At 56.6% G+C, this 25,894-nt stretch overlaps 2 protein-coding genes across 2 annotated transcripts; one reads left to right on the top strand and one right to left on the bottom strand.

Moving 5' to 3' along the window:
- Window positions 1-318: 318 nt before the first annotated feature.
- DUOXA2 (dual oxidase maturation factor 2) lies at window positions 319-5,346 on the bottom strand. The gene is made up of 7 exons (XM_057722020.1): window positions 5,335-5,346; window positions 3,689-3,936; window positions 2,539-2,596; window positions 2,102-2,236; window positions 1,641-1,854; window positions 1,075-1,289; window positions 319-704 (listed from the first exon to the last, which is right to left on the bottom strand). Exons 2-7 carry the CDS (start codon window positions 3,833-3,835, stop codon window positions 511-513), a joined length of 963 nt encoding a protein of 320 aa, XP_057578003.1. The 5' UTR covers window positions 3,836-3,936; window positions 5,335-5,346; the 3' UTR covers window positions 319-510.
- On the top strand, window positions 4,522-24,064 carry DUOX2 (dual oxidase 2). Its single transcript, XM_057722008.1, has 34 exons — window positions 4,522-4,650; window positions 4,946-5,022; window positions 5,310-5,399; window positions 5,656-5,820; window positions 6,424-6,611; window positions 6,769-6,970; window positions 7,080-7,246; window positions 7,611-7,671; window positions 7,820-7,916; window positions 8,298-8,388; window positions 8,638-8,740; window positions 9,228-9,391; window positions 9,926-10,101; window positions 10,301-10,419; window positions 10,762-10,899; window positions 11,121-11,234; window positions 11,429-11,634; window positions 11,942-12,127; window positions 13,008-13,233; window positions 13,313-13,406; window positions 15,031-15,218; window positions 15,741-15,810; window positions 16,236-16,319; window positions 16,880-17,058; window positions 17,212-17,442; window positions 17,623-17,722; window positions 18,422-18,471; window positions 18,759-18,886; window positions 19,139-19,292; window positions 20,537-20,769; window positions 21,002-21,160; window positions 21,507-21,662; window positions 21,815-21,943; window positions 22,239-24,064. Exons 2-34 carry the CDS (start codon window positions 4,953-4,955, stop codon window positions 22,359-22,361), a joined length of 4,641 nt encoding a protein of 1,546 aa, XP_057577991.1. The 5' UTR covers window positions 4,522-4,650; window positions 4,946-4,952; the 3' UTR covers window positions 22,362-24,064.
- The last annotated feature ends 1,830 nt before the right edge of the window (window positions 24,065-25,894 follow it).

The raw sequence follows: 25,894 nt of genomic DNA, 5'->3' as shown, positions 1-25,894 counted from the left end.
CCCACAGGGCCAGTGGCTGGGGCGGGTGGGGTGGGGGTGGGGATGACCTGCCTGGTCACTGCTGCCATCCACTTGGGGCAGCTCCGACTGGTTCCTCTCTGGGCCCACTAGAGGGCACCCTCTCCCAGCGCCTTTACCAGGCTACTCTGCATTGTTCAGACACAGAATCCCGCGTCTGCGGCAAAGCAGAGGGTGTCCTAAGCTGCCTCCAGCCCGGGGAAGTCTCGCCAGAGCTTGTATCCCCGAAAAGCCTTGAAATGCCGCGGGAAATCATGCGGGAAAGTGGGGGGGGGTTGTTTCGTTTTGTTTTGTTTTTTAAAGGAGAAAGAATTTATTTACAGCTCACCCTGGGAGACTCTTTCCCGGGGGCGGGCGGCACATCTGAGGCCACCGGCCTTTCCCACCGCGCCCCCAGCGCAGTGCCCTCCCGGAGCTCCCCAGGCCCGGCAGGCACTGCTCCCCGGCCTGCGGGGGACCAAGGCAGAGCAGGAGTCCGAAGTTGAGTCCTTTTCACAGGTTAGTACTGATGGTTAAGTCCGGGGTGCTGAACTGCTTATGCACTGGGTTGTTGAGGATGAGAGGAGAGCTCCCGCTCGCCTGCCCTTCGAGGTCCTTGACGCTTCCATCCAAGAAGGCGCGAAGAGCGCTGGGCCGAGCGTAGTGCAGACTCAACACCGCTGCTCCGAGGAGGAGACACAGGATGCCTGCGGCAGCGCAGTCGAGGGGAAAGGGGGCAGTCAGGGCTCCCAGAACCCGGCCTGCCCGTCTCCATCTGTTGGAGGTATCTGCATTTCCTCCCCAGACACACACCCCTCAGAAGGACCTCTAAGATGGAACACATGATACACGGGTTCGCGTGCTCACTGGGAGAAGATACCAACCCCTTCCCAACTCCCTTCCCCTCTCCCTTCCCCTCATCTGTAAGACAGGCGTAACAGTGCTTGCCTCTGCGAACTATTGAGAGGGGCAAATTAGATAATATATGGGAACTCATTATGCAGCCTGGAAAGCGCACGCTGGTGTAAATCCCGTCCCCGCCGCCAGCCACCCGGGGCCCGTCCCCTCGGTCCTCACCGGTGGCCAGCGTGATCCAAAAGGCGGCACCGTAGCGAGTGGTGAGCTCGGAGGAGCCGAGGCGGAGCTGGCAGAGAGGCACGCTGGAGATGGAGGCGAAGGCGAACACGGAGAAGAGCGCGAAGGCGCCGGTGATGAGGAGAGCCAGGCCTCCGTAGTGCGGGACCGGCATGGAGAGCAGCGCGTTGGAGAGGAGCCAGAAGCAGAACGCCACCCTGCGGGGAGGGGGCCAGCGGCGCCGTGAGCCGGATTCTCCCAGCCCGCCTGCCTTCCCACGGGCTCGCTTTGCGCTACATCCCTGCCCCAGGACGAAAGCCCGGGGCTGGGACGGCGGAGGCGCAGGGAAACACCGGAGGAGAGTAGCCGGCGCACAGCCGTTGCCGGGGCTCTGCGGATTCCGGCGGTCTGTAGGGACCTCGTGAGCATCTGCCCGCGAGGCGGCAATGCTCACCCCAAGCGCGCCGGGCTGTAACTGTAGCTCACAGCCTCCGGCTCGCAGCCCCCACCCCATCCCTGACACACACGCGCGCGCGGATATACGCAAAGTGCCTTCTTTAAGCGCTCACCACAGCGTGGCCGAGGTGTAGTGCCCTGCCAGGCGGTATTGGCGGTAAACCCCGCAGGGGCTGCTCGGAGTGAACTTCTCCGCCAGGTAGAGAATGGGATCCGGCAGCCCCTTCTCCAGTGCCTCCGCATACGCCCCAGCATAGTTTTCGCCTATCCGCCAGATGAACTGCTCGTTGTAGTCGATGGTCTCGTTCAGCTGCTGCACTGGGTTTCCTGCGGAGGGCGGCGGGGTCACCGGGCTGCGTACAGCCAGGACCCGGCAACTGAGCGGATTCAGATAGGAAAGTGAGAGTCCGAGAGAAACAGGTTTGGCAGCGGTTGAGGAAAACAAACCAATGAGAGCCAAAAGCTATTTGGGCTTGTGGGAGCTGTCCTCATAGGTCCTCCAGCTGCCCCTGCCACACTCCCCCAACCATGGTGTCTGCCAACCCCAGGAGTCACTTCGCCGCAGCCCCCTCACCTGTGAGTGTAATATTAACGCCCTCCAGGCCCACGTGCAGACCGACGTGGCCTCGGACGCGTGCCACACTGAAGGCCTTGTAGGATGTATTGGTGCTAACTCTGCCCACTGACCATTCTGCGCTGAAGTGCACCGCTGTGGGGAGAGGCAGACCGTGGGGGAGGGGAAAGGTTAGGGAGAAGACTGGGGAGATGGAATTGGGAGCTTGGTGATGGGCGGTGGGACACTGTGCACAGAGATTGGGGGGGGGGGGTGTAGGAATCCAATGCGATATACACGGTAAGGGTGGAAGAGTGGGCACTAGAAATTGCCCACTAGAAACAGAATGGGAAGAGGGAGCAGGAACCCAACCCCAGTTCTCCATTTTCCCAGGCGCCCTCTTGCCACCTCCTTTCTCACCCCAGGTCCTCTCCCCATCTGCTGCATCACACACTCACCCACAATTTCTGCTCCTATGAATAGGCTGAGAAGAACTCTCACCAACCAGAACCAGCGCTGCAGGAACAGACACCAGATTAGGCCTGGGTACTACCCAACCAGAGTCCCCAAGACCTCTCTTGACCCCATGCCACCCTGGCCTTTAGTGCCCCTACAACTTCCCTCTCTTGCCCACTTTTCCTAGTTACATTCCTGACCTTTAAAGGCTGAAATCAAGTCATGCAAGTCCTTCTGAGCCACTGGCATTTCTAATATTTTTTTGGCTGCATGTTTCTGCCTCCCCAGCCCCATTTCCCAGTACACCCTGAAACTAGGCTGTGTCTACCTGGTGCTCTTCCACCACCTTCATCCCCTTTCCTCTCCAGCTAACTGACTGCTAGTCCTGGTCCCGCCTCCTGCTCCGGTCATTGCCACGGTGAGGCTCAGTGAGTCCAGAAGTGCTAGGCAGGCAAGGGTCACCTCCCTCAGGAGAGGGAGGCTTCGGGGTCTGGTCACCAAGTAGAAGAGGTGGGAACATACTAGGTGTGCCAGTTTCCCAGAAAACCAACACAAGACTCAGGGAGGCTAGGTCCTCCTAAACTTGAAAAACAGACTACTTAGGTTCTGGGAGAGGAGGGAATCTAAGAAAAACTGCCCAGTCTGCTACAACTTCGAAGAAATTTCTGTGCAGAAATCTCTGAGTCTTTAGGATGGGGGCACCCAAACACATGACTCAACCCAGAGCACAGGCGAAGCACAGCAGTCTGAGTTGTTGGTTTCTGTCCTCCTGGCCAGAAGGGCATCACCTGGAGGTTGGGATGGGAGTGGGATGGGAGTGGAGGTGCAGCCTGGGGAGAGGCAGGAGACCCCTGCACCACATGAAGATGAGAATTGGCCCCAGGATTACTGGACTAGGGGCCCACTCTCTGCAGCAACCTCCTGAATGTTCCAGCTGGGGTCCGCCTCTGGATGTCTTGCACGGACTCTCTCCCTATCCTTGGGAAGGGGTGCTTGCTGGACCAGACTTCTGGGTGTGTTCGTCTGGTTCAGTGCTTCGGTTTGACTAGTCATGAAAGACCTTGCCGCTGTCTTAACTGTCCTGGGTCCTCCAGAGACAAGCTGTCCATGACACCCTCCACCCCCAGACCCGAGCTTCTAGTACCTCCTTACCGAGTGGCCACGAATCCCGGGTAAGATGAGTAAGAAGCTGGCGGCTAAGGCCAAGAACACCAGAATGACGATGAGTAGCGGGACGCTGACGCCGGCGGCATGCCGGGGCTGAGGGTAGAAGGGCAGCACACCGTTCCACAGAGTCATGCTGCAACCTGGCCGAGCTGGCTCTGTTCCAGCGGGGAGAGTGGTCTCTGGTGTCCGAGCCCGGGTCCCACTTCCTTTACCCCGTCCCCTGTGTGTGAGGACTGGACCCAATGGACAAGTCGAGTCTGAGCGCCTTGGCTCGCCCCTGAGGTAGAGCAGCTGCCCTCAGGCGCTCTGGGTTGGCCAGGACAGTTAGGTAGGTGGGAGAGTGGGCTCTGCAGGTTCACTCTGCGTTTGGAAGTCGCACAGGACTTGGAATCCCTTTTATAGCACTGTGGACAGTTTCCCGAGCAGGGTGGGGACTTTGCAGCAAGGTCCCAGAGGGAAGCGATCATGCAAATAAGAGGCGGAGGTCACCATGCAAATGAGAGGAGCCCTGCCTATACAGCAAGAGGGAGAGCCCCGGTCCAGATGCTCACATCTGGCACAGATCTCACCTGAGTGAGCACCTGCACAGCTGGCCTCAGAGGATCCAGAGAGGAGGGTGAGAGTGAAGCCTGGGAGGCTGAGGATCTGCGGAGCTGGGGAGGAGGGGTGGGGGAGAGGCAGAGAAGAGGAACAGAGCAGAGAAGCAAAGGTTCCAAGAAAAAGAAGACTTCTGATCCCGACGGGGCCCTGAGCCAGAGGTTGGACCGGAACTTGGGACCTGATCTTCATCCTTCGTGACCACGCGCAGGCATTCACTGAGGGGTATGAGAGACTGTAGGTCACAGGCTCCCAGCTCACTAGCTGTGTTCCTTTCCCTGCCTCCTCTAGGAGAAGCAGTTCCTGAGGGGTAGGAGTCAAGGCTTTGTTCAGGACCAGGGAGGCTGGAGGTAAAGCACTGCCAGGAATTGACAAGCCCCAGAGAATCTGTGCCCCACGGGCTCCTGTGTGTGGCGAGGGTTAGTTCTTAGATGGGGTGGAGGGTGAGGACCAGCGTCACTGACTAGAGGGCTGGCTGCTTATCCCTTAAAAAAGTGCCCTGTGGGTGCGGGTCCTTGGCGATGCTTCTAAAAGCTTTGCTCCAGAAGTGGACACAGCTGGCGCCTCCTCCACCTGTGCCAACTGTCGGAGTGGGGAACTCCTGCTCCGTGTCCCTCACGTACCACCTCCCACTCCTGGCCACAGGGTCAGCATGCTCCGCGCAAGGCCGAAGGCACTGGTGCTCCTGGGAGCTCTGCTGACTGTACTCCTGGATCCAGCGGGTAAGTACCAGGCGCCCCTAGTTCGGGATGCCATCCAGTTTCCCTTGGGAGTTGGGGAAGGGAGAAGTGCAGGCAAGCGGCTTCCTGAGGCTGGAAGATCGGGTGAGATCGCTTCGCGTCTCAGCCGGATGGCGAACTTCCCCGCGCAGCCTAGACGCTGCTCAAGCATTGCCACTAGCGTCGGGTTGGGGACGCTCAGCGGGCTGGAGAAGCACGGGCTGAGGCCATTGGGTCCCCAAGGGGTCGCAGGGAGGCTAGCACTGAGTGGACCGCTCTCTGACCCACAGGCGGCCAGGACTCACCCTCACTGACCTGGGAAGTGCAGCGCTATGACGGCTGGTTCAACAACTTGAGGCACCACGAGCGTGGCGCTGCCGGTGCGTCCCGTGGCCTGGGGTGGGGGACGGCTGGTGGAGGACAGGGGCGCCGGAGAGCCGGCGCGGAGAAGCCCAGAGAGCGCGCCTCCAGACGCCCGGCTGCCTGAACAGCGACCTCCTATACACTCCTGGGGACCGCAGAAGGGGTCTCGTCTGTGGGAGTGGGCAGGGGAATTGGAGGGAAGCGCAGGGCGAGGTTCGTGGGCTTGTGGGGGACGGGGTGCTCTGACAGACCCCGGCTCCCTGCTTGCCACAGGCTCCCGACTGCGGCGCCTCGCACCAGCCAATTACGCGGACGGCGTGTATCAGGCTCTGGGGGAGCCGCTGCTGCCCAACCCGCGCCAGCTCAGCAACGCAGCCATGCGGGGCAAAGCCGGGCGGCCATCCAACCGCAACCGCACCGTGCTGGGGCTCTTCTTCGGTGAGAGCAAAGGGGGAGAACACCTCTTTGGTGAGGGTTGACCTGGCGCTCCTCTCAGCGCCTGGGGAGAGAGGGCCTGAGGCCTCTCCGTAAGTCCATAGGAGACCGATCCAAGACTCCCAGCCACTTCCTCCCCCTCCACCAAGCAGCACTTCAAGCCCTTCTTCATCTTGGAGGAATTTGGGGGTGTTGATTCGGGGGGGTATTTGCTTTCCTAATCGTTCTCTTACCACTTACTACAAACCCAGGAGTGCCACTAACCTTCATTACAGCTCTGAGAAGCTGAGTCCCCGCCGCCCCTCTCCTCCCGTTGTGAACATGACTTCTTTCCCCCAAAGAGGGAGGGTGAGGCAGGATCTGTTAGGAGGTGGGGACTGGCCTGGGGGGGCCCTTCCATTCATTATATTATTTTTGATTCTCACAACGACGTTACGGGGTGGTCGAGGAGGGTCCTATAACCCCGACTTTGCAGATTAGAAAAAAGTTTTAGAGCTGGTGGAGCGGAATTTGCATTGGAACACCTGCCTTTAGGCTCTTGAGAAATTAGAGTCAGCCTTGGCGTGGGGAGTAGCGATTCTCACCAGTGTGCACCCACGCCCGCAGGCTACCACGTGCTCTCGGACCTGGTGAGCGTGGAAAATCCTGGCTGCCCAGCCGAGTTCCTCAACATCCACATCCCGCCCGGGGACCCCGTGTTCGACCGAGACCGGAGCGGGGACGTGGTGCTGCCCTTCCAGAGGAGCCGCTGGGACCCCGAGACCGGACAGAGCCCCAGCAACCCCCGGGACCCGGTGAGCGGGGCAGGGGGCGGCGCGGGGGGCTGGACCCCAGGCGGCTGCGGAGGGGCTCCCACCCCCACCCCGCCCACCACACCCGCCCGGCCCTCGCCCCCGCTGACCCGCCTCGGCCACCCGACCCCCGGCTCACACCGGCGAGGTGTCCCCGCAGACCAACGAGGCGACGGGCTGGCTGGACGGCAGCGCCATCTACGGCTCCTCGCACTCCTGGAGCGACGAGCTGCGGAGCTTCTCCGGCGGGCAGCTGGCGTCGGGGCCCGACCCCTTCTTCCCGCGGGACGCGCAGGAGCCGCTGCTCATGTGGACGGCGCCCGACCCCGCCACGGGACGGCGCGGGCCCCGGGGGCTGTACGGTGAGGCGGCGGGGGCCGGGCGGGGGCGCGGGCAGGCGGCCGGCGAGGGGCGCCCGCCTTGGTCCCGCCGGCGCTCACCTCCTTCTCCGCGTCCCCACGGCGCGTGCAGCCTTCGGGGCGGAGCGAGGGAACCGCGAGCCCTTCGTGCAGGCGCTGGGCCTGCTGTGGTTCCGCTACCACAACCTGTGGGCGCAGAGGCTGGCCCGCCAGCACCCGCTCTGGGCGGACGAGCAGCTGTTCCAGCACGCGCGCAAGAGGGTCATCGCCACCTACCAGGTCGGTCGCTCGCCCGCCTCTCCCGCGCCCCGGTCTCCCCCGCAGAGCCCTCCATGCTCGGACAAGCCCCCCCGGAAACACCCCCCCGCGGAGCGCCACCGGCTAGGGAAAGTCCCTGAAAGGCCTGAGGAGGCAAAGCCTAGCTACGCAGGGGTTTTCGGGCGATGAGTGTTTAGCTGCCCCCTCCCCCTGCGCTCGATGCTTGCGGGGAACTGGACCCTCCGCACCTCTCCTGTTTGCGTGCCTCTCGCATGAGTGGCCCTGCCTGGTCCTCATCTCGCACCTAAGCCTTTCTTGAGCTCAGACCCCTCCTGGCCTGGCTGCTCCAGCGCTGGCCTCTCATCTCCCCTCTCCTGCCCCTCAGAACATCGCGATGTACGAGTGGCTGCCCAGCTTCTTGCAGCAAACACCCCCAAATTACACAGGTGAGGGAGTTGGGGAAACACCTGGGCTGAGGCGGGTTTGGGGATGGGGAGGTGGTCAGGATCCATAGAACAAAGAAGACAGGTGGGTTCATGTGATGAGAGTATCTGAGGGTAAGAAACCGATTCTCTTATTACCCCATGTGGACAGAGTACCGCCCTTTCCTGGACCCCAGCATCTCTCCGGAGTTCTTAGCAGCCTCTGAGCAGTTCTTCTCCACCATGGTGCCCCCTGGCGTCTACATGAGGTGAGGGAGGGTCTGGCTGAGCTGTACACTGGCAGAGGTGAAGAATCGGTGGCCTTGGGGGCCTGGGACCTTTTATACACCTCCACAGTTTCATGGGGGAAGAGAAGCAGAATGTGGTGCCCTGAAGCAGAACCCTGGGGTGGGAAGTTCAGTCTTAACAGGGAAATCTCCCAATTTTTTCCTAATGTCTGAACTTCAGTTGCCAAGAGCAGGATTTGTCCAGCAACTGGGTCACTCTCTTCTCTACTTCCCTTCCTACCCTGTGTGGACAAAGAGCAACCTCTACCTTCAGTCCACACTCATTGCCTCCCTCACCCCACTCAACCCCACCTCAGCTTCTTCTCTGAATTCTCTTTCTGCCGCATGGGTTCCCCATTTCAGAAACGCCAGCTGTCATTTCCAGACGATCCTGAATGAGGGTTTTGGCAGCTCCCCAGCTCTCAGAGTCTGCAACAGCTACTGGATGCGGGAGGTCAGCCTGGGGTCAGGGGCAAGGGAAGGTGGGTCAAGGTCAGTCTCATCACACAGGCTGGGAAAAGCAACAATTCCAGTTCTTAGGTGTTGCAGCTCCAGGGTGGCGGGAGACGAAGGGCAGAGTGGTCAGAAAATTATCTGGGGACAACGGCTCAAGAGAGTCTAAGACTGGCCAAGGGCCTTTTATCCTGAGGTGCTGCAGTGGTCCTTGGGGAGAACCTCCCTTGAATGTGTTGTTTATTTCCAGAACCCCAATCTGAACAGTGCCCAGGCAGTGAATCAGCTGTTGCTGGGAATGGCCTCCCAGATTTCGGAGCTGGAGGACAGGATAGTGGTTGAAGATCTGAGGGGTAAGCACTGGAGGCAGAGGGGTTGAGGGCCCAGAGGCCCAGGAGCTTGGGGACTCTTCTGGGTTGGTCCACAGGCAGACCTAGGGTACCTGCAATGCAGGAACACAGATAAATGCACAGCAAACAACCATTAGAAGAAAACAAGCTTTATTCAAAATTACCTACATTTGAATATGTAAGGGGAGGGGTGGCACCACACTCTCTGGTGCTCAGGTCTCCAAAGGTTTCTGTCCAGCTCCATGCTGAAGTTAAGGAGGTGGGACAGGAAATTTCCTGCTTGGTGACTAGAAGAGTCCTGAGTCTTAGGGGAAGCATTTTGCCAGAAAAATTGCCCCTGGTCACACAAGGTGACATTGACCCTACACCAAGGAAGGTCACGTGTCAAGCAGGACTGGGTGTGGATAAAGCCAACAGCCCAATTCGAGGCTGCTGGGTAAAGAAGGGTTAGGGGGACTGAGCCTAGAGCCTCGTCCTCTCTGCTTCTTAGATTACTGGCCTGGCCCTGGCAAGTTCTCCCGCACTGACTACGTGGCCAGCAGCGTCCAACGTGGCCGAGATATGGGGCTGCCCAGCTACAGCCAAGCCCTACAGGCCTTGGGGCTGAAGACCCCAAAAAACTGGAGTGACCTCAACCCCAACATGGACCCTCAGGTCAGGAATAGTGATGATAATTGTGGCAGCTAAAGCTTTCTTGTGGTGATACTGTTCTAAGTCCTTCACATGTGTAACACATTTAATCTATGTCAAGAATATTATAGAGTAGATACTATCATTATCCCCATTTTACTGACAACATAATTGGTAAGTCAGTCTTGGAGGCAGGATTTAAATTCAGCCATCTGATTCCAGAGTATCCTCACCACTACCTTGTCCCATTTCTGCATATTGGCCGTTGGGTTGGGTACCATCTTCGTGTCCCCGCAGGAACTCTCTCCATGCGTTGGGTGACCCTGAAGCTGGTGATCACTGGGAATAGGCAGTCTGGGTAGTGACACACTGGTCCTGCCACCAGACCTGTCACCACCTGAGGGGGGCTGCCTAGATAGAGGAGTCTCCGTCAGGCCTGAGCAGCAAGCCAGGCAGCTGATGGGGTCCTGTGTTTGAGGAATGGGGCAATAGTGGCTGCCCTCCCAACACAAAACCACACACAAGCTCACACATTCCTCACTTCCTGGGGTGCTTCAGGTGCTGGAGGCCACAGCTGCCCTGTACAACCAGGACCTGTCCCGGCTGGAGCTACTCCCCGGGGGGCTCCTGGAGAGTCACGGGGACCCTGGACTCCTCTTCAGCACCATCGTCCTTGATCAGTTTGTGCGACTGCGGGATGGCGACCGCTACTGGTTTGAGAACAGCAGGAACGGGTAAGGCCTGCCTGGATTCCCACCTCAGACTCTACCTTGGCCTGGGCCCCAGACCCTCTGCCTGTAAACAGCCTCTGGCTGTCCCATCACCCCTCCCCAACCCTTCTCGGTCTCTTTTCTCATCTGGGTCCCTGGGCTTGAGTTTGCTGGAGACCTGTGTCCTCTTCCCATCCCAACAATTCCTGGCTTTCTCTAATAGGCTATTCTCCATGGAGGAAATTGCAGAAATCAGAAATACCACTCTTCGGGATGTGCTGGTGGCTGTCACCAACGTGAACCCTGCTGCCCTGCAGCCCAATGTCTTTATTTGGCAGCAAGGTGGGTGGCCTGGGACAACACAAGCAATGGTGGCAGAGAAGGGACAGAGGTTGTGTGGGGGATCACTTGGTGCTGTCCAGGGAGCTGGGTGCCAGACAGCTCCTTCTGTGTTGGTCTGGGAGGCCTGCTTTAGGCCGCCTCCCGTAGTAGAGACTAGACTGGTTTGCAGGCTGCACCTTGTGGTCAAGTTGCAGTGGATGCTGAGAGATGGGATGTGGAAGAGGAATTTTTGAGGGGAACACGTTCCAGGGAGATGAGTTTGGGAGGGAGGGACAGAGGGGAAGGATGCCTGGCCAAGAAGTCGGATCCTCAGGCCTTGAGATTTGTGTGCCTTGTCCTCAGGTGCACCCTGCCCTCAGCCCCAGCAGCTCACAACCAAAGACTTGCCCCCCTGTGTGCCCCTGACCGTGATTCATTACTTTGAGGGCAGTGGTGCCAGTTTTGGCATCACCATCGTGGCTCTGTGCTGTCTTCCGCTAGGTGAGCCCTTCACCCCCTCACCCATCTCTCTTGTCCTGGCTCCCCTCCTTTCCCCAGACTGTCCCCACCCCTCATTACCTGCTGCCCTGTGGGGCTAGCTCTTGGGTGCATCTGAAGCCAGGCTCGGGGGACCTTGGGAAGGGAGGGGCAGCAGCCAAAGCCTCAGTGAAGCCCCACGTGAGGGGCTCCACTCCCCACTTGCTCCTTCTGCCCCCCTTCAGTGAGCCTGCTTATCTCTGGGGTGGTGGCCTATTTCCGGGGCCAAGAGCGCAAGAAGCTACAAAAGAAAGGCAGAGAGAGTGTGAAGAAGGAAGCAGCCGAAGATGGAGTGTCAGGTGAGATGGGGCCCAGGGGAGGCAAAGGGGAAGGGGACAGATGGGGAGGTGCTGGGAGAAAGAACCTGGTTACAGATGTGGGGAGAGAGCCAGGCTCTGGGGGTGTCTGCTCAGACTGGCAGAGTGGAACCAGCCTGAGGGCAGCGGCCTGGGGACCTCTGCCGAACCACTCTGTCCCATCGTCCCTTCCCTAGCGATGGAGTGGCCAGGCCCCAGGGAGAGGAGCTATCCCGTCACCATCCAGCTGTTCCCAGACAGGCGTCTGCAGGTCCTGGACAGGCGTCTCTCTGTGCTCCGCACCATCCAGCTGTGGCCCCTGCTGCAGCGGGTCCACCTCATCCTGTCCAGCAACCGCAGACGCCGCGCCCTGCTGCTCAAGATCCCCAAGGAGTATGACCTGGTATGGCCCATCCTGCCTCCCTGGCCTGGCTGCCCTCACACATCTCCCCTCTTACGGTGAGACCTCTCAGGTCACCCCCTCCTCAGCTACAGAGCTCCGCTGTGAAGGCTGATGCTGGGAGGAGGCCCTCCTTTCAGAGGTCCCCAGACCCCACCCGACTCTCCCTCTGACCCCCTTTGGGCCATCACCTGGCCCCAGCCGGGTTGGAATGGGGAACAGCTTTTCTCTCCTTCCCCCAACCCAAGGCCCTCTGAGGCGAGGCAGAACCAGAAGCTTGAGCATTGGCACAGCCTTCTTGCCACCCCAGGTGCTGCTGTTTAACTCCGAGGAGGAGCGAGGCACCTTCGTGCAGCATTTGCAGGGCTTCTGTGTGAGCTGGGCTCTGGGCCTTGATGTGGCTGAGATGAGTGAGAACGAGCTGCTCAGGAAGGCTGTGACCAAGCAGCAGCGGGGCCGCATCCTGGAGGTCTTCTTCAGACACCTTTTTGCCCAGGTGCCGTGACTGTGCCTTTTGGAGGCAGGACCGGGCCCGGGGGTTGGAGGGAACCTGGGCTGGATAGGACCCTACATGGGGTGAACTAAGCTTCTGCTCTGCGGGCTGGAGACAGACAGCCTTGGTGGAGTACAGGCTTTGCCGCTCCCTGGCGCATCTCCTTAGGCAAATCACATCATCTCTGCCCTGTACTGTATTTTAACCTCCTCATCTACAAAACGGTGATTGATATAGGATCCATCCCCTTGGGTTGTTGTGAGGATTCAGGGAGATAGTCTACATCAGTGAGTCTCAAACTGTGGCCCCTGGACCAGGAGCAGCAGCCTCATCTGGGAATTTGTTAGAAATCCAGGTCCTTGGGCCCTTCCCCCAGATCTAGGAAATCAGGACCTCTGGGGTTGGGGCTCACAAGCCCTCCAGAGGATTCTGATTCACTCTGAAGTTTGATAAACACTGTTCTATGTACAGTGTTTAGCCCAAGTGCTTGGTACATTATAGGCATTTAACAAATGGTAGTTACACGTATATGACTTTTAAAATCAGGCACATGGCAGCCCTGTCTGAACTGACAAGAGGACATATCTTTGTCCCCTTCCTCCCTGTCACTGCTGTCTGCTGCAGCTCCTGTCCCCAGCACAGGCTCTTTTACTTTGCATTCCCAAACTTTGCTTATGCCCATTCCCACCCCATCCCCTGCTATAGCCACCCCCGCTGCAGGAGAGCAGAAGCCCAAGTCAGAGCTTTACCTAATGACCATGAGCAGCCACCAGGGCTCACCCTTTCTAATCTGGATTTTGGGGAGATGTGAGGGGTCACAGAACTGCTTCCAGCCCAGACCTCACCTCCTTCTCACCCTCCCTCTGCTGCTGCCCACGTGCAGGTGCTGGACATCGACCAGGCAGAGGCAGGGACCCTGCCCCTGGACTCGTCACAGAAGGTGCGGGAGGCCCTGACATGTGAGCTGAGCCGGGCCGAGTTTGCTGAGGCCCTGGGCCTCAAGCCCCAGGACATGTTTGTGGAGTCCATGTTTTCTCTGGCCGACAAGGACGGCAACGGCTACCTGTCCTTCCGGGAGTTCCTGGACGTCCTGGTGGTCTTCATGAAAGGTAAGGGGATGGTGGACCATCCCAGGAGTCAGGTGTCGTTCAGCAGAGAGGTGACGAGCATCCCCCTGTCTCTTCCCAGGCTCCCCAGAGGACAAGTCCCACCTGATGTTCACCATGTATGACCTTGATGGGAATGGCTTCCTCTCCAAGGACGAGTTCTTCACCATGATGCGGTATGGGGTGGGCCCCTCCAGTCTGGAGACTTCTTGATATTTTAAACAGGAAAACAGGTCAGGTCAGAGGAGGGTAGACAAGGAGGTCATGTGGCCGTCTGCACTGAGAGGTGGCCTAGATACTACATCCTAGACGCTCAGAGCACCCAGCTTCAAAAGTTTATCTGGCTAGGCCCCTGCCTCCAGGACAGTCTGTATCTGCACTGTCAACACCATCAGAAAATTCTCCATAGTTAAAAAGACAACCAACATCAAGAGGACCCGTAACAAAGCCCACAAACCCCTTCTGGGTGCCTTCGGGTCTTTGCTGACTCTTCTAATGCTGTGCTTTACACAGTGAGATGAGGCATCATGGAGAATGGGGCCCCTGGTCACTGCCAGTATCAATCACCACCACAGGCAGCAGAAACATGGAAATTTCTTCTGCATTCCAACCCTCCTCTCTTCCTGTTTCTTAAGCCATTTCTGGTTGTGGTGTGCCCATAAAGACCAATTTTGAGCGCTTAGACTTCTTATTCCTGAAGACAGCGCTCCAGTAACACAGCCGCCTGCAGCTCTGTAAGGACAGGGTTTATATCTCTCTTGGTTCCCTGCTGAATCCACCTCCTCCACACTGTGATTGGCACACAGCAGGCATTCAATACGTAGTTAACTGAATCAGATAAAACAAATGAGCAAATGAATGAATAGAATGCATAGAACAGCCCAGATCCTTTTCGCCTTTCTACCCCTGTAAGCCTTCTCATTGCTTTCAGCGTTCGCCTTAGCTGCCGTATCCTTTACAGTACAGATACCCCAACTGGACGTAGGCTTCTGAAAGGGCTGGTTGTGAAGCGCGCTGCAGCTGTGCCCCGCTGGCTGTGCCGCTGCAGGACCTTCCAGGGGACAGTGTCCGCCCCCGGGGCTGAGCTACCACCTCCTCGTCCTGTTCTCAACGTGGCTCTTGCTCTCACCCTGAGCGAGTGGGATGATGTGTTTTCTAATGGGTGGCAGCGCTTGCTGTGCCGTGCACGCAAAGGGCTTTTTCTGCTGGACTGAGACACACTTGCATGTTTGTGTGCTTTCGTCTCAAAGCACACTCTAAGAAAAGAGTTATGGCCACTGTAGCTGCCACTGTGGGTGCTGTCACATTGGGTGTGGAGACACTCCTGCCTGTGCCCTGGAGTGTTGGCACAAGGAAGCAGCAGCCAGTGCAGCTACATCTCCTTCCCCAACCCCTGACCGTCTGTGCCCCCACTGGACCGTGAACGGGTGCCTGGAGGTGTTGTGGGAGGTATCAACACGAGAGAGCAGAGAGCCTGCCGTGCGAGAGGGCCGTGGTGCACCTGGACAAGCCCCTACGCTAAATGAACATTCATCCCAGCTGTAGATGCCCCTCTGTTTGCGGGCTGCATTCTTTAATGGGTCAAGGTCACTTTCAGTTTTGTTCTATCTTTCTAGCCCGTGGCCACCCCACCCAGTTTAGCGTCAGCGGTGGGCTGGACAAACACCTTCTCAATGCCATTTCCTGGGTCACTGGTAACCACATTAGATAGTCTGGGGCCTGCCCCACCCAGCACCTGCCTGAACCTGACCTTGCCAGTTGACAGGCTGCTTTCTTCTCTTGTCCCCCCGCCACCACCAGGTCCTTCATTGAGATTGCCAACAACTGCCTGTCCAAGGCCCAGCTGGCCGAGGTGGTGGAGTCCATGTTCCGGGAGTCAGGCTTCCAGGACAAGCAGGAACTGACATGGGAGGACTTCCATTTCATGCTACGGGACCATGACAACGAGCTCCGCCGCACGCAGCTCTGTGTCAGAGGTGGAGGTGGAGGTGTGTGAGTTTGGAAGGCGTCAGGGTTAAGCGTCTTCAAAATGAGAGTTCCTGGTGCATAGCATTCAGGTCTTATTTCTCTCTTAGTCCTTGGTGCCTAGTACAGAGCCAGGCACATGTAAGCAAGGGCGTCACATACAGTTGTGCAATTGTGCACAAAGGTGCCCACTGAGGGGTCAGGGAAGGCTGAAACCCAGCCTACATGCTACACACCAACCATGTGCATTGATCTGGGGTGTGTCTGGCCAGAGAAAGAGGCCGTATTTTCTCTACACAAAGAACCTGCAGCGTTGCAACCGCCTGGAGGGGGGGCCCTTTTCTAATTGCACACAGTTGCCACGTTGTCTAGCAGCGGCTGGCCTGTGCACGGTGGGTGGGCAGTGAGGGGAGCAAGGCTGGAGAAGGAGACGGGAACATGACCGAGTCAGTGCCAGGTGCCACGGCGGCCTTCCTGGCACAGTCTCCTCCCCACCGCACTCCCCTCTTGGAGAGGCCTGTCCAGCTTCTTGTTCTTCTCCCCAGGTGTTGGAGACATTTTTAAACCAAACATCAGCTCTCGAGTGTCATTCATCACTCGGACTTCTGGGGAATGGTGAGCGGGGACAGGGAGCTGGGAGGTGCCCTGATTGAGTCCCCTGCAGAGAAATGAAGGAAGTAGGGCTGGTGGAATCAGCCCCCAGGCCAGACATTTGCTCTGAAAGTAGCTCTTAGCGCACGGTTGTTCCTAGCCTGAACTCCAGCCGCCTCACACACACACCCCTTACTGCTCAGGAGGCTGGCTCTCTCCCTGCCCCTCCAGGACAGAATCACGCTACAGAACAGATGACCAGATCATATTCATGCCTTCTGTCTTGCTTTCTGTCTGACTTCTCTCTGACCAGTTTTATGGACAAGTTCTGCAGACAGAAATGAGTCCCAGGGTCTACCCCCTCCCACCCCACCCCCAACTCTGACCTGGCAGTTCTTCTTCTGGCTGCAAAGACAAGAGGAGAGTGAGCCCCATCTTTCTCTTTGCAGTTCTCACCCTCAGGGAGTGGGGCTCCCTGCCTCTGAAGCCCCAGAGTTGGGAGGCCCTGGGCTGAAGAAGAGGTTTGGCAAAAAGTAAGTGTTTCCCAGACCCTTGACCCAAGGAGACATGGGGAGAAGCCTCAGGGTCTCTGGTCTGCCCACGCCTCCACACACACGGGACCATCCTGAGAATCATTCCATGTGTCCCTGACCCGCTCGGCAGGCTATTGAGTTAATGACTCTTCAACCGCTTCCAACCTCTGCACCCTAATCTTCAGGCAAGGGGCCTGGCACTCAGATGCAACACCAGGATGGCCGTGAGGGATCTCCTGGCTCCTGCCTGCTCTGGGCACAGCAGTGAGGCCTGTGCAGGGAGCAGGAAGAGGGAAGGACAGAACAGATAGGAGGAAGTGGAGATGACGTAGTGGGGAAATGGAAGAGTGGGTGGATAGGGCAAATAAAGACGAGAGGTAAAGGCTTGGGAGGGTGGGATTCTCCCCCCTCCCCCACCCCCACCCCCCGCCGAAAGCTTTTTCTTTCACCTGTTATGGCCCGTCCTGACCGCTGGCAGGTCACCAGGCCTCCTTCACTGGGTGGCATTAGGGGAGGCCAGGGTGCCCCGACCTCAGGCCACCTGCCTCCCATCGCTGCAGGGCAGTGGTGCCCCCTCCCCGGCTGTACACGGAGGCGCTGAAGGAGAAGATACAGCGGGGCTTCCTGGCCCAGAAGCTGCAGCAGTACAAGCGCTTCGTGGAGAACTACCGGCGGCACATTGTGTGCGTGGCTATCTTCTCAGCCATCTGTGCCGGACTGTTTGCGGAGCGTGCTTACTGTAAGCGTTCCAGGTTGCAGGCAGTGGGAGGGGAGACGTGAGAACCTTCTGGATGTTATTCCTGGTCCTCAGCATCTGCACGGGGGAGCCCAGGGGTCCTGACATGGGCCCAGGCCTCTGTGCTGTGTTCATCCACCCCCACTCTGTCCCCAGACTATGCCTTTGCCTCACCATCCTCGGGCATCGCAGAGACCACCCGCGTGGGCATCATCCTGTCGCGGGGCACGGCGGCCAGCGTCTCCTTCATGTTCTCCTACATCCTGCTCACCATGTGCCGCAACCTCATCACCTTCCTGCGAGAGACCTTCCTCAACCGCTACGTGCCCTTCGACGCCGCCGTGGACTTCCATCGCTGGATCGCCATGGCTGCCGTTGTCCTGGCCAGTATGTGGCTCTTGGGCACACATGCCACTGCTGCAGCCCCCCGGGTTTAGCTGTGGGGGAGGCAGGGGGGAGACTGGAGCTACTTATACTTCCTCCTTCCTCCCTGTGCCTCCTCTCCCCTCCGGGCTAGAGGTAGAGTTGGCCCTGGGAGGCAACTCTAACAGGATCTGTCTCTTTCAGTTTTGCACAGTGCTGGCCACGTGGTGAATGTCTACATCTTCGCAGTCAGCCCCCTCAGCCTGCTGGCCTGCATCTTCCCGAGCGTCTTTGTGAATGATGGGTCAGTTCTGGGGAGGATCCCCATTGGGAATTCTGGGGCAGGCCTAAGGGTACAACAGAAAAGAGGTAACGGGCCCTAGATCCTCTCCACTCTCTCACTGAGTGAGGGAGAGAAGCTAGTCTCCTTGGGGAAGCTGAGAGATGACTTTGCCCTCAGGAAAGAAGCTGGCCGTGATTGGCCAGGAAAGGAGTTTAGGAGGTGAAGTCGGAGACTCTTTCCCATGTGTACCTGACCCATATCTTGCTATTCCAGCCTATCGCCCATTCACTGGGCAAACATTTATGGAACACGTCTTATGTGTCCATCTAGGAGCCAGAGAGTAGAGATGCCAAGATACGTGCAGTCGTTCAACAAATATTTACTGAGCATTTATTCTGTGCCTGGCATTGAGCATAGGGAGAGAGCATGGAGGTAAGCTCCCTGCCCTCATGGAGCTTACAGAATATGAACTAAGCACTAAGGAAGCAAAGGTCAACTGCAGTAAGAGAATTCAAGATAACACAGGAGGAAGAATTGCTTTGAGATCAGAGGATGGAACTGTAGGAGGCTAGGTGCCATGTTCTTTGGAAGGATCCCTGGCCATCTGGGCTGAGGCCCAGTAACCTCCGCATTCAGGGCCATCAGGAACAGAGTCACATTGCAGCAGTGGTGGAGCCCCTCTTGCCCCAGCCTGAGGCTCTGGGTGTCTTTGCCCTGCAGGTCCAAGCTTCCCCAGAAGTTCTACTGGTGGTTCTTCCAGACAGTCCCAGGTAAAGAGTAGATTGTATGTGGAGTCTGGGGGTTCTGCCTGAGGACTTCTGCTTTTGTCCTCATCTTCCCATGAATACACACTTGTCTACAGTGGTCATAGGTTCCCTTTGCAGCCTCCAGGACAAGCTGCAACTCCAGCTTCTTTGGGCAAGCTGTTCTGAGAGCCAGGAAGGGATGAGGGAGGTCAGGGAAGGAGGGCAGAGTGGGGAAATGCTCTGTGGAATTCTCAGCCCAGGCTGAGGTCCCAAGACCAGGGACACTCTGACCCTGTCCCCATTACCCCCAGGTATGACAGGGGTGCTCCTGCTCCTGGTCCTCGCCATTATGTATGTCTTCGCCTCCCACCACTTCCGGCGCCGCAGCTTCCGGGGTTTCTGGTTGACCCACCATCTCTACATCCTGCTCTACGTGCTGGTGAGGGACTTCTCTGGGCAGGGCCAGGCCACAGGGCAGAGATGAACACTCGTGACGTGGGGAGGGAGCAGGCTGATTTGGACCCAAGATCTCAGACTGAGACCCTGAGATCTGAGACCACAGTTTCTGGAGACTATGCCAGCCCCATCTACCCAGCTCAGGCCCAGGGCCCAGGCAGGAAGTATCTGGGTAAGGTGGATGCAGGAAGGGGGCCAGCTGGGCCTGAACCATACTATCTGGCTGTGTCTCCAGCTCATCATCCACGGAAGCTTCGCTCTGATCCAGCTGCCCCGTTTCCACATCTATTTCCTGGTCCCAGCACTTATCTATGCGGGGGACAAGCTGGTGAGCCTGAGCCGGAAGAAGGTGGAGATCAGCGTGGTGAAGGCGGAGTTGCTGCCTTCAGGTACCAGGCCTGGCCTGACCTTGGGTGGGGAGCACAGACGGCCAACTCGTGGGACGTGGGGAGACAGCTCCCCAGGCCTCCTCACCCCATTCTTGCTTCTGATAGACTCTCAGGGATCCCTGCAGCTTTCCTGATGGAATTGCAGCATCCAAAAGGGCTGTTCTTAGTTCCCAGGAGGACTTGCAGACAGTGAGAAGTGACCATGAGAAGAGCTGGCAGCAAGTGCATTCAGAGGGGTTTAAGGACAGGAAAGACCGGCACGTGTGTGGCCCGGGTGCAGGACAGGGAACCATACGTCCCTCTCCCATTCCTTCACTCAGAATAACCCCTCTTCAGAGACAGAGAAATGGCTCAGACTGCAAGAGTCTGCTGTGGGGAGTCCGTGTTGGCCAGATTGGAGGCTCACATCTCTGTGGAGGGTGGTGGAAGGTGGTTCAAGTGTCGTGGGGCCAGCTAACCTTCAGGGCTCACATAGTAAGAAAACGAACCTCACTTCAACTTTACTTCAATCAAGATTATTTAAGAGCAAAGTCTCAGCATGGCATTAGCAGGCCTTTTGCATCCTCCAGTATGTTTTCCAGAAAGAGAAAACATGCCTGAAGCTCAGCTGTGGTTAAGCAGAAAACAGCTAAAATTTGATAAAAGGGGGGGCCTTCTATTTGGAGCACATGATACTTAGGCAAGGAAATACAGGGTAGTGGTTAAGCGTTTGGCCTCTGGAGCTGGACAGCGCACATGATACTGGTATTCCACCCACCTTAGTGACCTAAATGTTCTTCTCAAGGTAAATGGAATTGGAAAGGTAAGTCAATTTGAAGAAAAATGTCAGATAAATGATAGTGCAGGAGGTGTGCAGATATGGCCCACCGCAAAGGTAACCCTCACGTGGTGGAGGTTTGGTAAACACTGAGGTGGTACCTGGGGAGCCTGCGGTCCCCTGACCTAGTAAGCTGATGTCTAGGACCGTGGTATCAGGCCTGGGCCCTTAATGGGAAAAAGCAGCAAACAGGAGGGGAGGGGCTGGAACAGGGGAACAGAGACGTTCCCCTGTTCCAGAAGTTCTCGAGTTCCCCAGGACACAGAGAAGGGGGCCCTCCAACTCCCAGGCCCAGAAGCCCTACTTGCTCGTATCATGTGACAACTCCCTGTGCCTTAGGTGTGTGGAGAGGACAGGGTACCTGCCAGTCCTCAGGCACCAGGAGCAGGCCCTCTGATCCCTGCCCCTCCTTGCCCATGACCCCCAGGAGTGACCCACCTGGAGTTCCAGCGGCCCCAAGGCTTTGAGTACAAGTCGGGGCAGTGGGTGCGGATCGCCTGCCTGGCTCTGGGGACCAACGAGTACCACCCCTTCACACTGACTTCAGCGCCCCACGAGGACACGCTTAGCCTGCACATCCGGGCAGCGGGGCCCTGGACCACCCGCCTCAGGGAGATCTACTCACCCCCGACGGGCAACGGCTGTGCCAAATATCCAAAGGTGCCCATCACTGGGAACCACTTCTGGGGCTCTGATGTTGACAGAAGGTCCCCACCGTCCCCGACCCTGGGATAAGATGCTCTAGCCACCCCAAAGCCAGACTGGGAGAGGGCTGGGTACCTCAAAGAGACTAGTTCTCCCTGGCCACCCGCCCACCCTCCCCCCTCCCCCATGTCTAACCTCAGAGCTGGGGAAGGACCAGGCTCATCTCATCGTCCTCTTCCGTTGGCAGCTGTACCTCGATGGACCATTTGGAGAGGGCCACCAGGAGTGGCATAAGTTTGAGGTGTCGGTGCTGGTGGGAGGGGGTATTGGGGTCACCCCCTTTGCCTCCATCCTCAAAGACCTGGTCTTCAAGTCATCCTTGGGCAGCCAAATGCTCTGTAAAAAGGTGAGTGTCCCTCTCCCTTTCTTCAAAGAAATGGGGACAGACAGCCTGATTGTGTCCCCACGTCACAGCAGAGTAGCACGATAAAAAGCCCCTGGCTCCCAGGCAACTGGGTCTGCTGGGGCCACTCACACCCAGTTGCCCAGATGGCAGACATTTGAGGGAGGGTAGGAGGTGGAGGCAGAAGAGCCTCTGCTGGGATCTGTGGCTAGAAGCCTTGGATCAGGATGTGGGTCCTGCCAGAGGTTTGGTGTCTGTGGTGGTATAGGGCTTCCCACCCTCTCTGTAAAAGCATCTGGGTGGAGGAACCTTGAGCTGAGCTGAGTCAGAGCCTGGTCGTGTTCCCCAGATCTACTTCATCTGGGTGACACGGACCCAGCGGCAGTTTGAGTGGCTGGCTGACATCATCCGGGAGGTGGAGGAGAATGACCACCAGGACCTGGTGTCCGTGCACATCTACATCACCCAGCTGGCTGAGAAGTTTGACCTCAGGACCACCATGCTGGTATGTCAGGGCTGGCCAGGCAGGGCAGCTCAGTGGGTATGTGGGCTGGCAGGGTAAGGATGGCCAAGGCAGCTGGGCGGACCACCATCTGGACTAGGAGCTGACCCTGGCTCTGCCTGGCTGTGACCTTCCTCCTCTACTCCCTCCCCCAGTACATCTGTGAGCGGCACTTCCAGAAGGTGCTGAACCGGAGTCTGTTCACGGGCTTGCGCTCCATCACCCACTTTGGCCGACCCCCCTTCGAGCCCTTCTTCAATTCCCTGCAGGAGGTTCACCCAAAGGTCAGTCCCACGCCCACCCATCCTTCCCCTGCCAGGATTTCCTGGCCCTCAAGCAGCCTGAAGCTGTGTCCTGGGCAGAGGACCTCAGGATGAGGTCAAGCACTGGAGAAGGGTTTTAAACTCCACACCCTGCCTCCCCAACTCAAGCCTCCTCCTCAGGGCCTGGGGTCAACGCCCTGGTCATTCCAGCCAGGCTGGAGAAGTCGCTCCCTCCTGGGCAGTGAGCATCTCAAGCCCACAGGCCTCTCCTTCTCTGCAACCACTGCCCCCCCCCACCCCACCCCACACTTGACAGGTGCGGAAGATTGGGGTGTTCAGTTGTGGCCCTCCAGGAATGACCAAGAACGTAGAGAAGGCCTGTCAGCTCATCAACAGGAAGGACCAGGCCCACTTTGTGCACCACTACGAGAACTTCTGAGCCCGCCCTCCCCGCTTCCTGATTCCTCCAGGGACCAGCCCCGTCCGCAGCTTCCGTCAGAATTCACCTCAGGCCTCAGCTGGAGAGCTGGAAGAGCCTCTCCCTCATTGCCCCATCTGTCCTAGGCTCTGAGAAGATACAGGAGACTCTTCTAGCTCAAGCCACAGCAGGCCGTGGCAGACAAAGTGGGGAGGGGACAGTCCCTGCCTTGTGACAACTGTGGACGTGAAGAGATACAACCACATTTTCCTCTGATAGGTCCCCATGTCTGTTTTCCTTCCAGAAAATCAATGTATTGCTTTGGTATTTTCTTGGGCTAGGCATTTGAGGGAAGACAGGGTGGGGATATCTGGTGTGAAGAGAGGGCTGAGAGTGAGAATCTCCTCAGAGCCCAGCTTAGAAGCTGCGATGCTAAACCTGGACAGCCCAACTGCATCAGTTCAGTCTCTGAGGCCTTTTCCCTCCGGCTCTACTCCCAACCCCCACCCCTTCCTGCTCCTAGAGGATCAGGAACCCTGAGGAGCAACCAGCAATGCCTGCCTCCCTTACCTCTTGGCAGGCCCCTCTCTTAGGCTGCTGGAGCAGCCCTCAGCTCTGGTCCAAGGGAGTCCAGCCTCTCCGCCAGTCTTCCAGAGACCCCTCAGCTCCCCACCTCCACAGGAGCTGGGTGACCAACTGTCCCAATTTGCCCAGGACTCTCCCAGTCTTGGCACCAGAAGTCTCTCGTCCTAGGAAACCCCTCAGTTCCAGGCAAATCATGACAGTTGGTCACCTTCCACAGGAGGCAATCTGGGACATCACCGCCATACTCTTTAAGACCCTTTCTTTTCCTTCTTCAACTGGCTCTTTCCTCAAAAGCTAAACTTTAATTTTTAAAAAATTAAGTATAATTTGCATACAGTAAAGTGTACACAAATCTTTTTTTAATATGTGATTTAACAATGAGCTCCTTTATTTTTTTTTATTATTTTTTTAAAATTTATTTTATTGGCTGTGTTGGGTCTTTTTGCTGTGCGTGGGCTTTCTCTAGTTGCAGAGAGCGGGGCCTACTCTTCGTTGTGGTGCACGGGCTCCTCATTGCCATGGCTTCTCTTGTTGTGGAGCATGGGCTCTAGATGCGTGGGCTTCAGTAGTTGCAGCACATGGGCTCAATAGTTGTGGCTCACGGGCTCTAAAGCGCAGGCTCAGTAGTTGTGGCGCACGGGCTTAGTCGCTTCACAGCATGCGGGATCTTCCTGGAGCAGGGATCAAACCTGTGTCCCCTGCACTGGCAGGCAGATTCTCAACCACTGCGCCACCTAGGAAGCCCCAAGTGTACACAAATCTTAAAGTTGCCATGTACTACACATGTTCCTACTACCCAAGTCAAGGTACAGAACATTTCTATTACCCCAGAAACTTCCCTTGTACCCCTTCTGGTCAGCCTTCCTCAACCCTTAGAAGAAATGACTGATGCGATTTTTTTTTTATTATCACTCCATATTCATTTGGTCATACTGAATGTACTCTTTTGAAACTGGTTTCTTTTACTGAGCACAGTGTCTCTGTGATTCATCCATGTTGTTGTGTATATCAGTAGTTTGTTCCTTTTTATTGCTGTCATATTCCATTGTAGAGATACACCGCAGTCTGTTTATTGAGACTTCTGTTAATAGACATTTAGACTGTTTCTAGTTTTGGTAATTGTGAATAAAGCTGCTATGAACTTCCTTAGGACTAAGCTCGTGGTGAAGATAATGCGCTCATGCCTCTGGGCATGTGTCTAGGAGTCGAATTGCTGGGTCACGGAGTCCTCCAGTCAATAGGACCTGTGGCAGAGAGAGTTTCAGGCCATCTCCACGTTGGTCATACTCTGCCTCTTCTGACAGGCCAAATGCCTTTAGCTCTCTACCCTCTCTACTGAAGGAATCTCTCTGACGGAACCGGAAGGGCACCAGATCAGGAGCTAAGAGACCTGGATACGAGTGCCAGCTTTGCCTATAAGTAGCTACGGAGGAAAATCCCTCAACTTCTCTGAGCTTGTTTTCTCATGTATCAAAATGTCTGTGTGGGTATTAGGAAGACAGATAATGATACTGGCCCAGAAAATTATACAGATCAGAAAATTGATGAGAATATATTACACAACTGCAATGTATGAGGATTATTAATCTACCTATTTCCTAACAACATCAGGCCTCCAGGCCTCCAGCCCTCCTGCCCCTCACTGTGTCTGCAACCAGTCATTAACCCCAAACTCCAGCCCCGTAAGTCTCAGCCTTAGCTGTATTCCCAAGTCTGGCTCATCAATGCCTTCATTATTCCTTCCTACAGACCACTCAAAATATTTATCTGTCTCATCCTAATTCACCTGTCCTTGTTAGACTGGAGGATGTTGTTAACATGGCTGTCATGATTGTCCATGCTATTCTCCACTCAGCCTTATCCTCCCTACCACTCTTGGGCCTGAGTGAGCGTTTCCTGGAGGCGCCAAGATCACTCTTACCCAGACCCCAGACAATGCCAATTGCCTGTCCAGCTGGACAGAGGAACATGCCATCATGATCTTGAGTAGCCTCAGGTGGCACTTAGCCTGCCTGGTACTAGTCCGGACTCCACGCCCCTGCCAGGTTCTAGATGTCAGCTATAAGCAGGTCTTCATATGATCCAGCTGTCTTACCCCTGCCCAGTTTCCAGAAAGCCACTTGTGGCTGTGATAAAGGTCAAGGACTTGCAGAGAGAATAGAAGTGTTTTCAGCCTGGTCATTCACCAGAACCTCAGTTGGCCCCACCCTGTCTGGGGCTTTGTGGCCAAGTCTTCTTGGGAAGTGGATTGAAAGTCAGGATCAGGCAGCCAGCAGGCAAAGTGCTTTTGGATTGAGAAAATGAGGTCACTGACTGCACGAATGAGTGTAGGGGAGAGGTTAGACTCTGGAAAATACATAAACATGGGAGGCCACAAAAAATGTCTCAGAAAAAGAGGACTAGAGAAGGATGACTCAGAAAAATTTCACAGAAACTTTTATGTTGACAGAAAGAAAGCAAACGTTTTCTGCTTCAGGTCACAGGTATAGGTCTCAGGCCCTAGGACAGAGCCCAACCCAAGCCCTGCCTCACAGACACAGGAATGGGAATGAGAATGGAACAGGGATGGAAAAGGAATCAGGTGGGATCAGAAGGAGATAGGATTGGAGATGGAGAAGATGAGGATGAGATTGGATGGAAGGGCTTCAGGGTCAGGTGGGAAGTGAGTGCACAAGGAAGGGGAGGTGCTGAGGCTGAGCTCTAGAAGAAAGAAATGAAGCCTAGCTCTTTGCCCTTTTCCCCATCTTTCCAGACCCAGCACAATTTGAGAGGGGAGAAAGTCGATAAGATGTGGCAACCTTCCTACCCACTTGCTAAGAATTTTTGAGTAAGAGGGGCCAATCTAGCATAATCTTTAAAAATGAGGGCTCTTGAGTCAAACTGGGCCACCAGCTGGGTGACCTTGAGCAAAGGAATTCTCAGTGCCTCATTTTGCTTCTTCATAAAGCAGGGAGTAACATGAGTATCTG

The sequence above is a fragment of the Hippopotamus amphibius genome, chromosome 2 (assembly GCF_030028045.1).
Source record: "Hippopotamus amphibius kiboko isolate mHipAmp2 chromosome 2, mHipAmp2.hap2, whole genome shotgun sequence".
Classification (NCBI taxonomy): Eukaryota; Metazoa; Chordata; class Mammalia; order Artiodactyla; family Hippopotamidae; genus Hippopotamus; species Hippopotamus amphibius.
This window is presented reverse-complemented; position numbering and strand designations above follow the sequence as displayed.

Excerpts from the sequence above, each read along its gene's own strand:
- DUOXA2 (XM_057722020.1), bottom strand. The coding sequence starts at position 3,835 with ATGACTCTGTGGAACGGTGTGCTGCCCTTCTACCCTCAGCCCCGGCAT. Across the intron at positions 2,237-2,538 it reads CATAGGAGCAGAAATTGTGG|CGGTGCACTTCAGCGCAGAA; the intron begins GTGAGTGTGTGA and ends CTCTCCCCACAG. Across the intron at positions 1,855-2,101 it reads CGTTAATATTACACTCACAG|GAAACCCAGTGCAGCAGCTG; the intron begins GTGAGGGGGCTG and ends CGCCCTCCGCAG.
- DUOX2 (XM_057722008.1), top strand. The coding sequence starts at position 4,953 with ATGCTCCGCGCAAGGCCGAAGGCACTGGTGCTCCTGGGAGCTCTGCTG. Across the intron at positions 6,971-7,079 it reads CGGGCCCCGGGGGCTGTACG|CCTTCGGGGCGGAGCGAGGG; the intron begins GTGAGGCGGCGG and ends CGGCGCGTGCAG. Across the intron at positions 18,472-18,758 it reads GTTCTTCCAGACAGTCCCAG|GTATGACAGGGGTGCTCCTG; the intron begins GTAAAGAGTAGA and ends CATTACCCCCAG.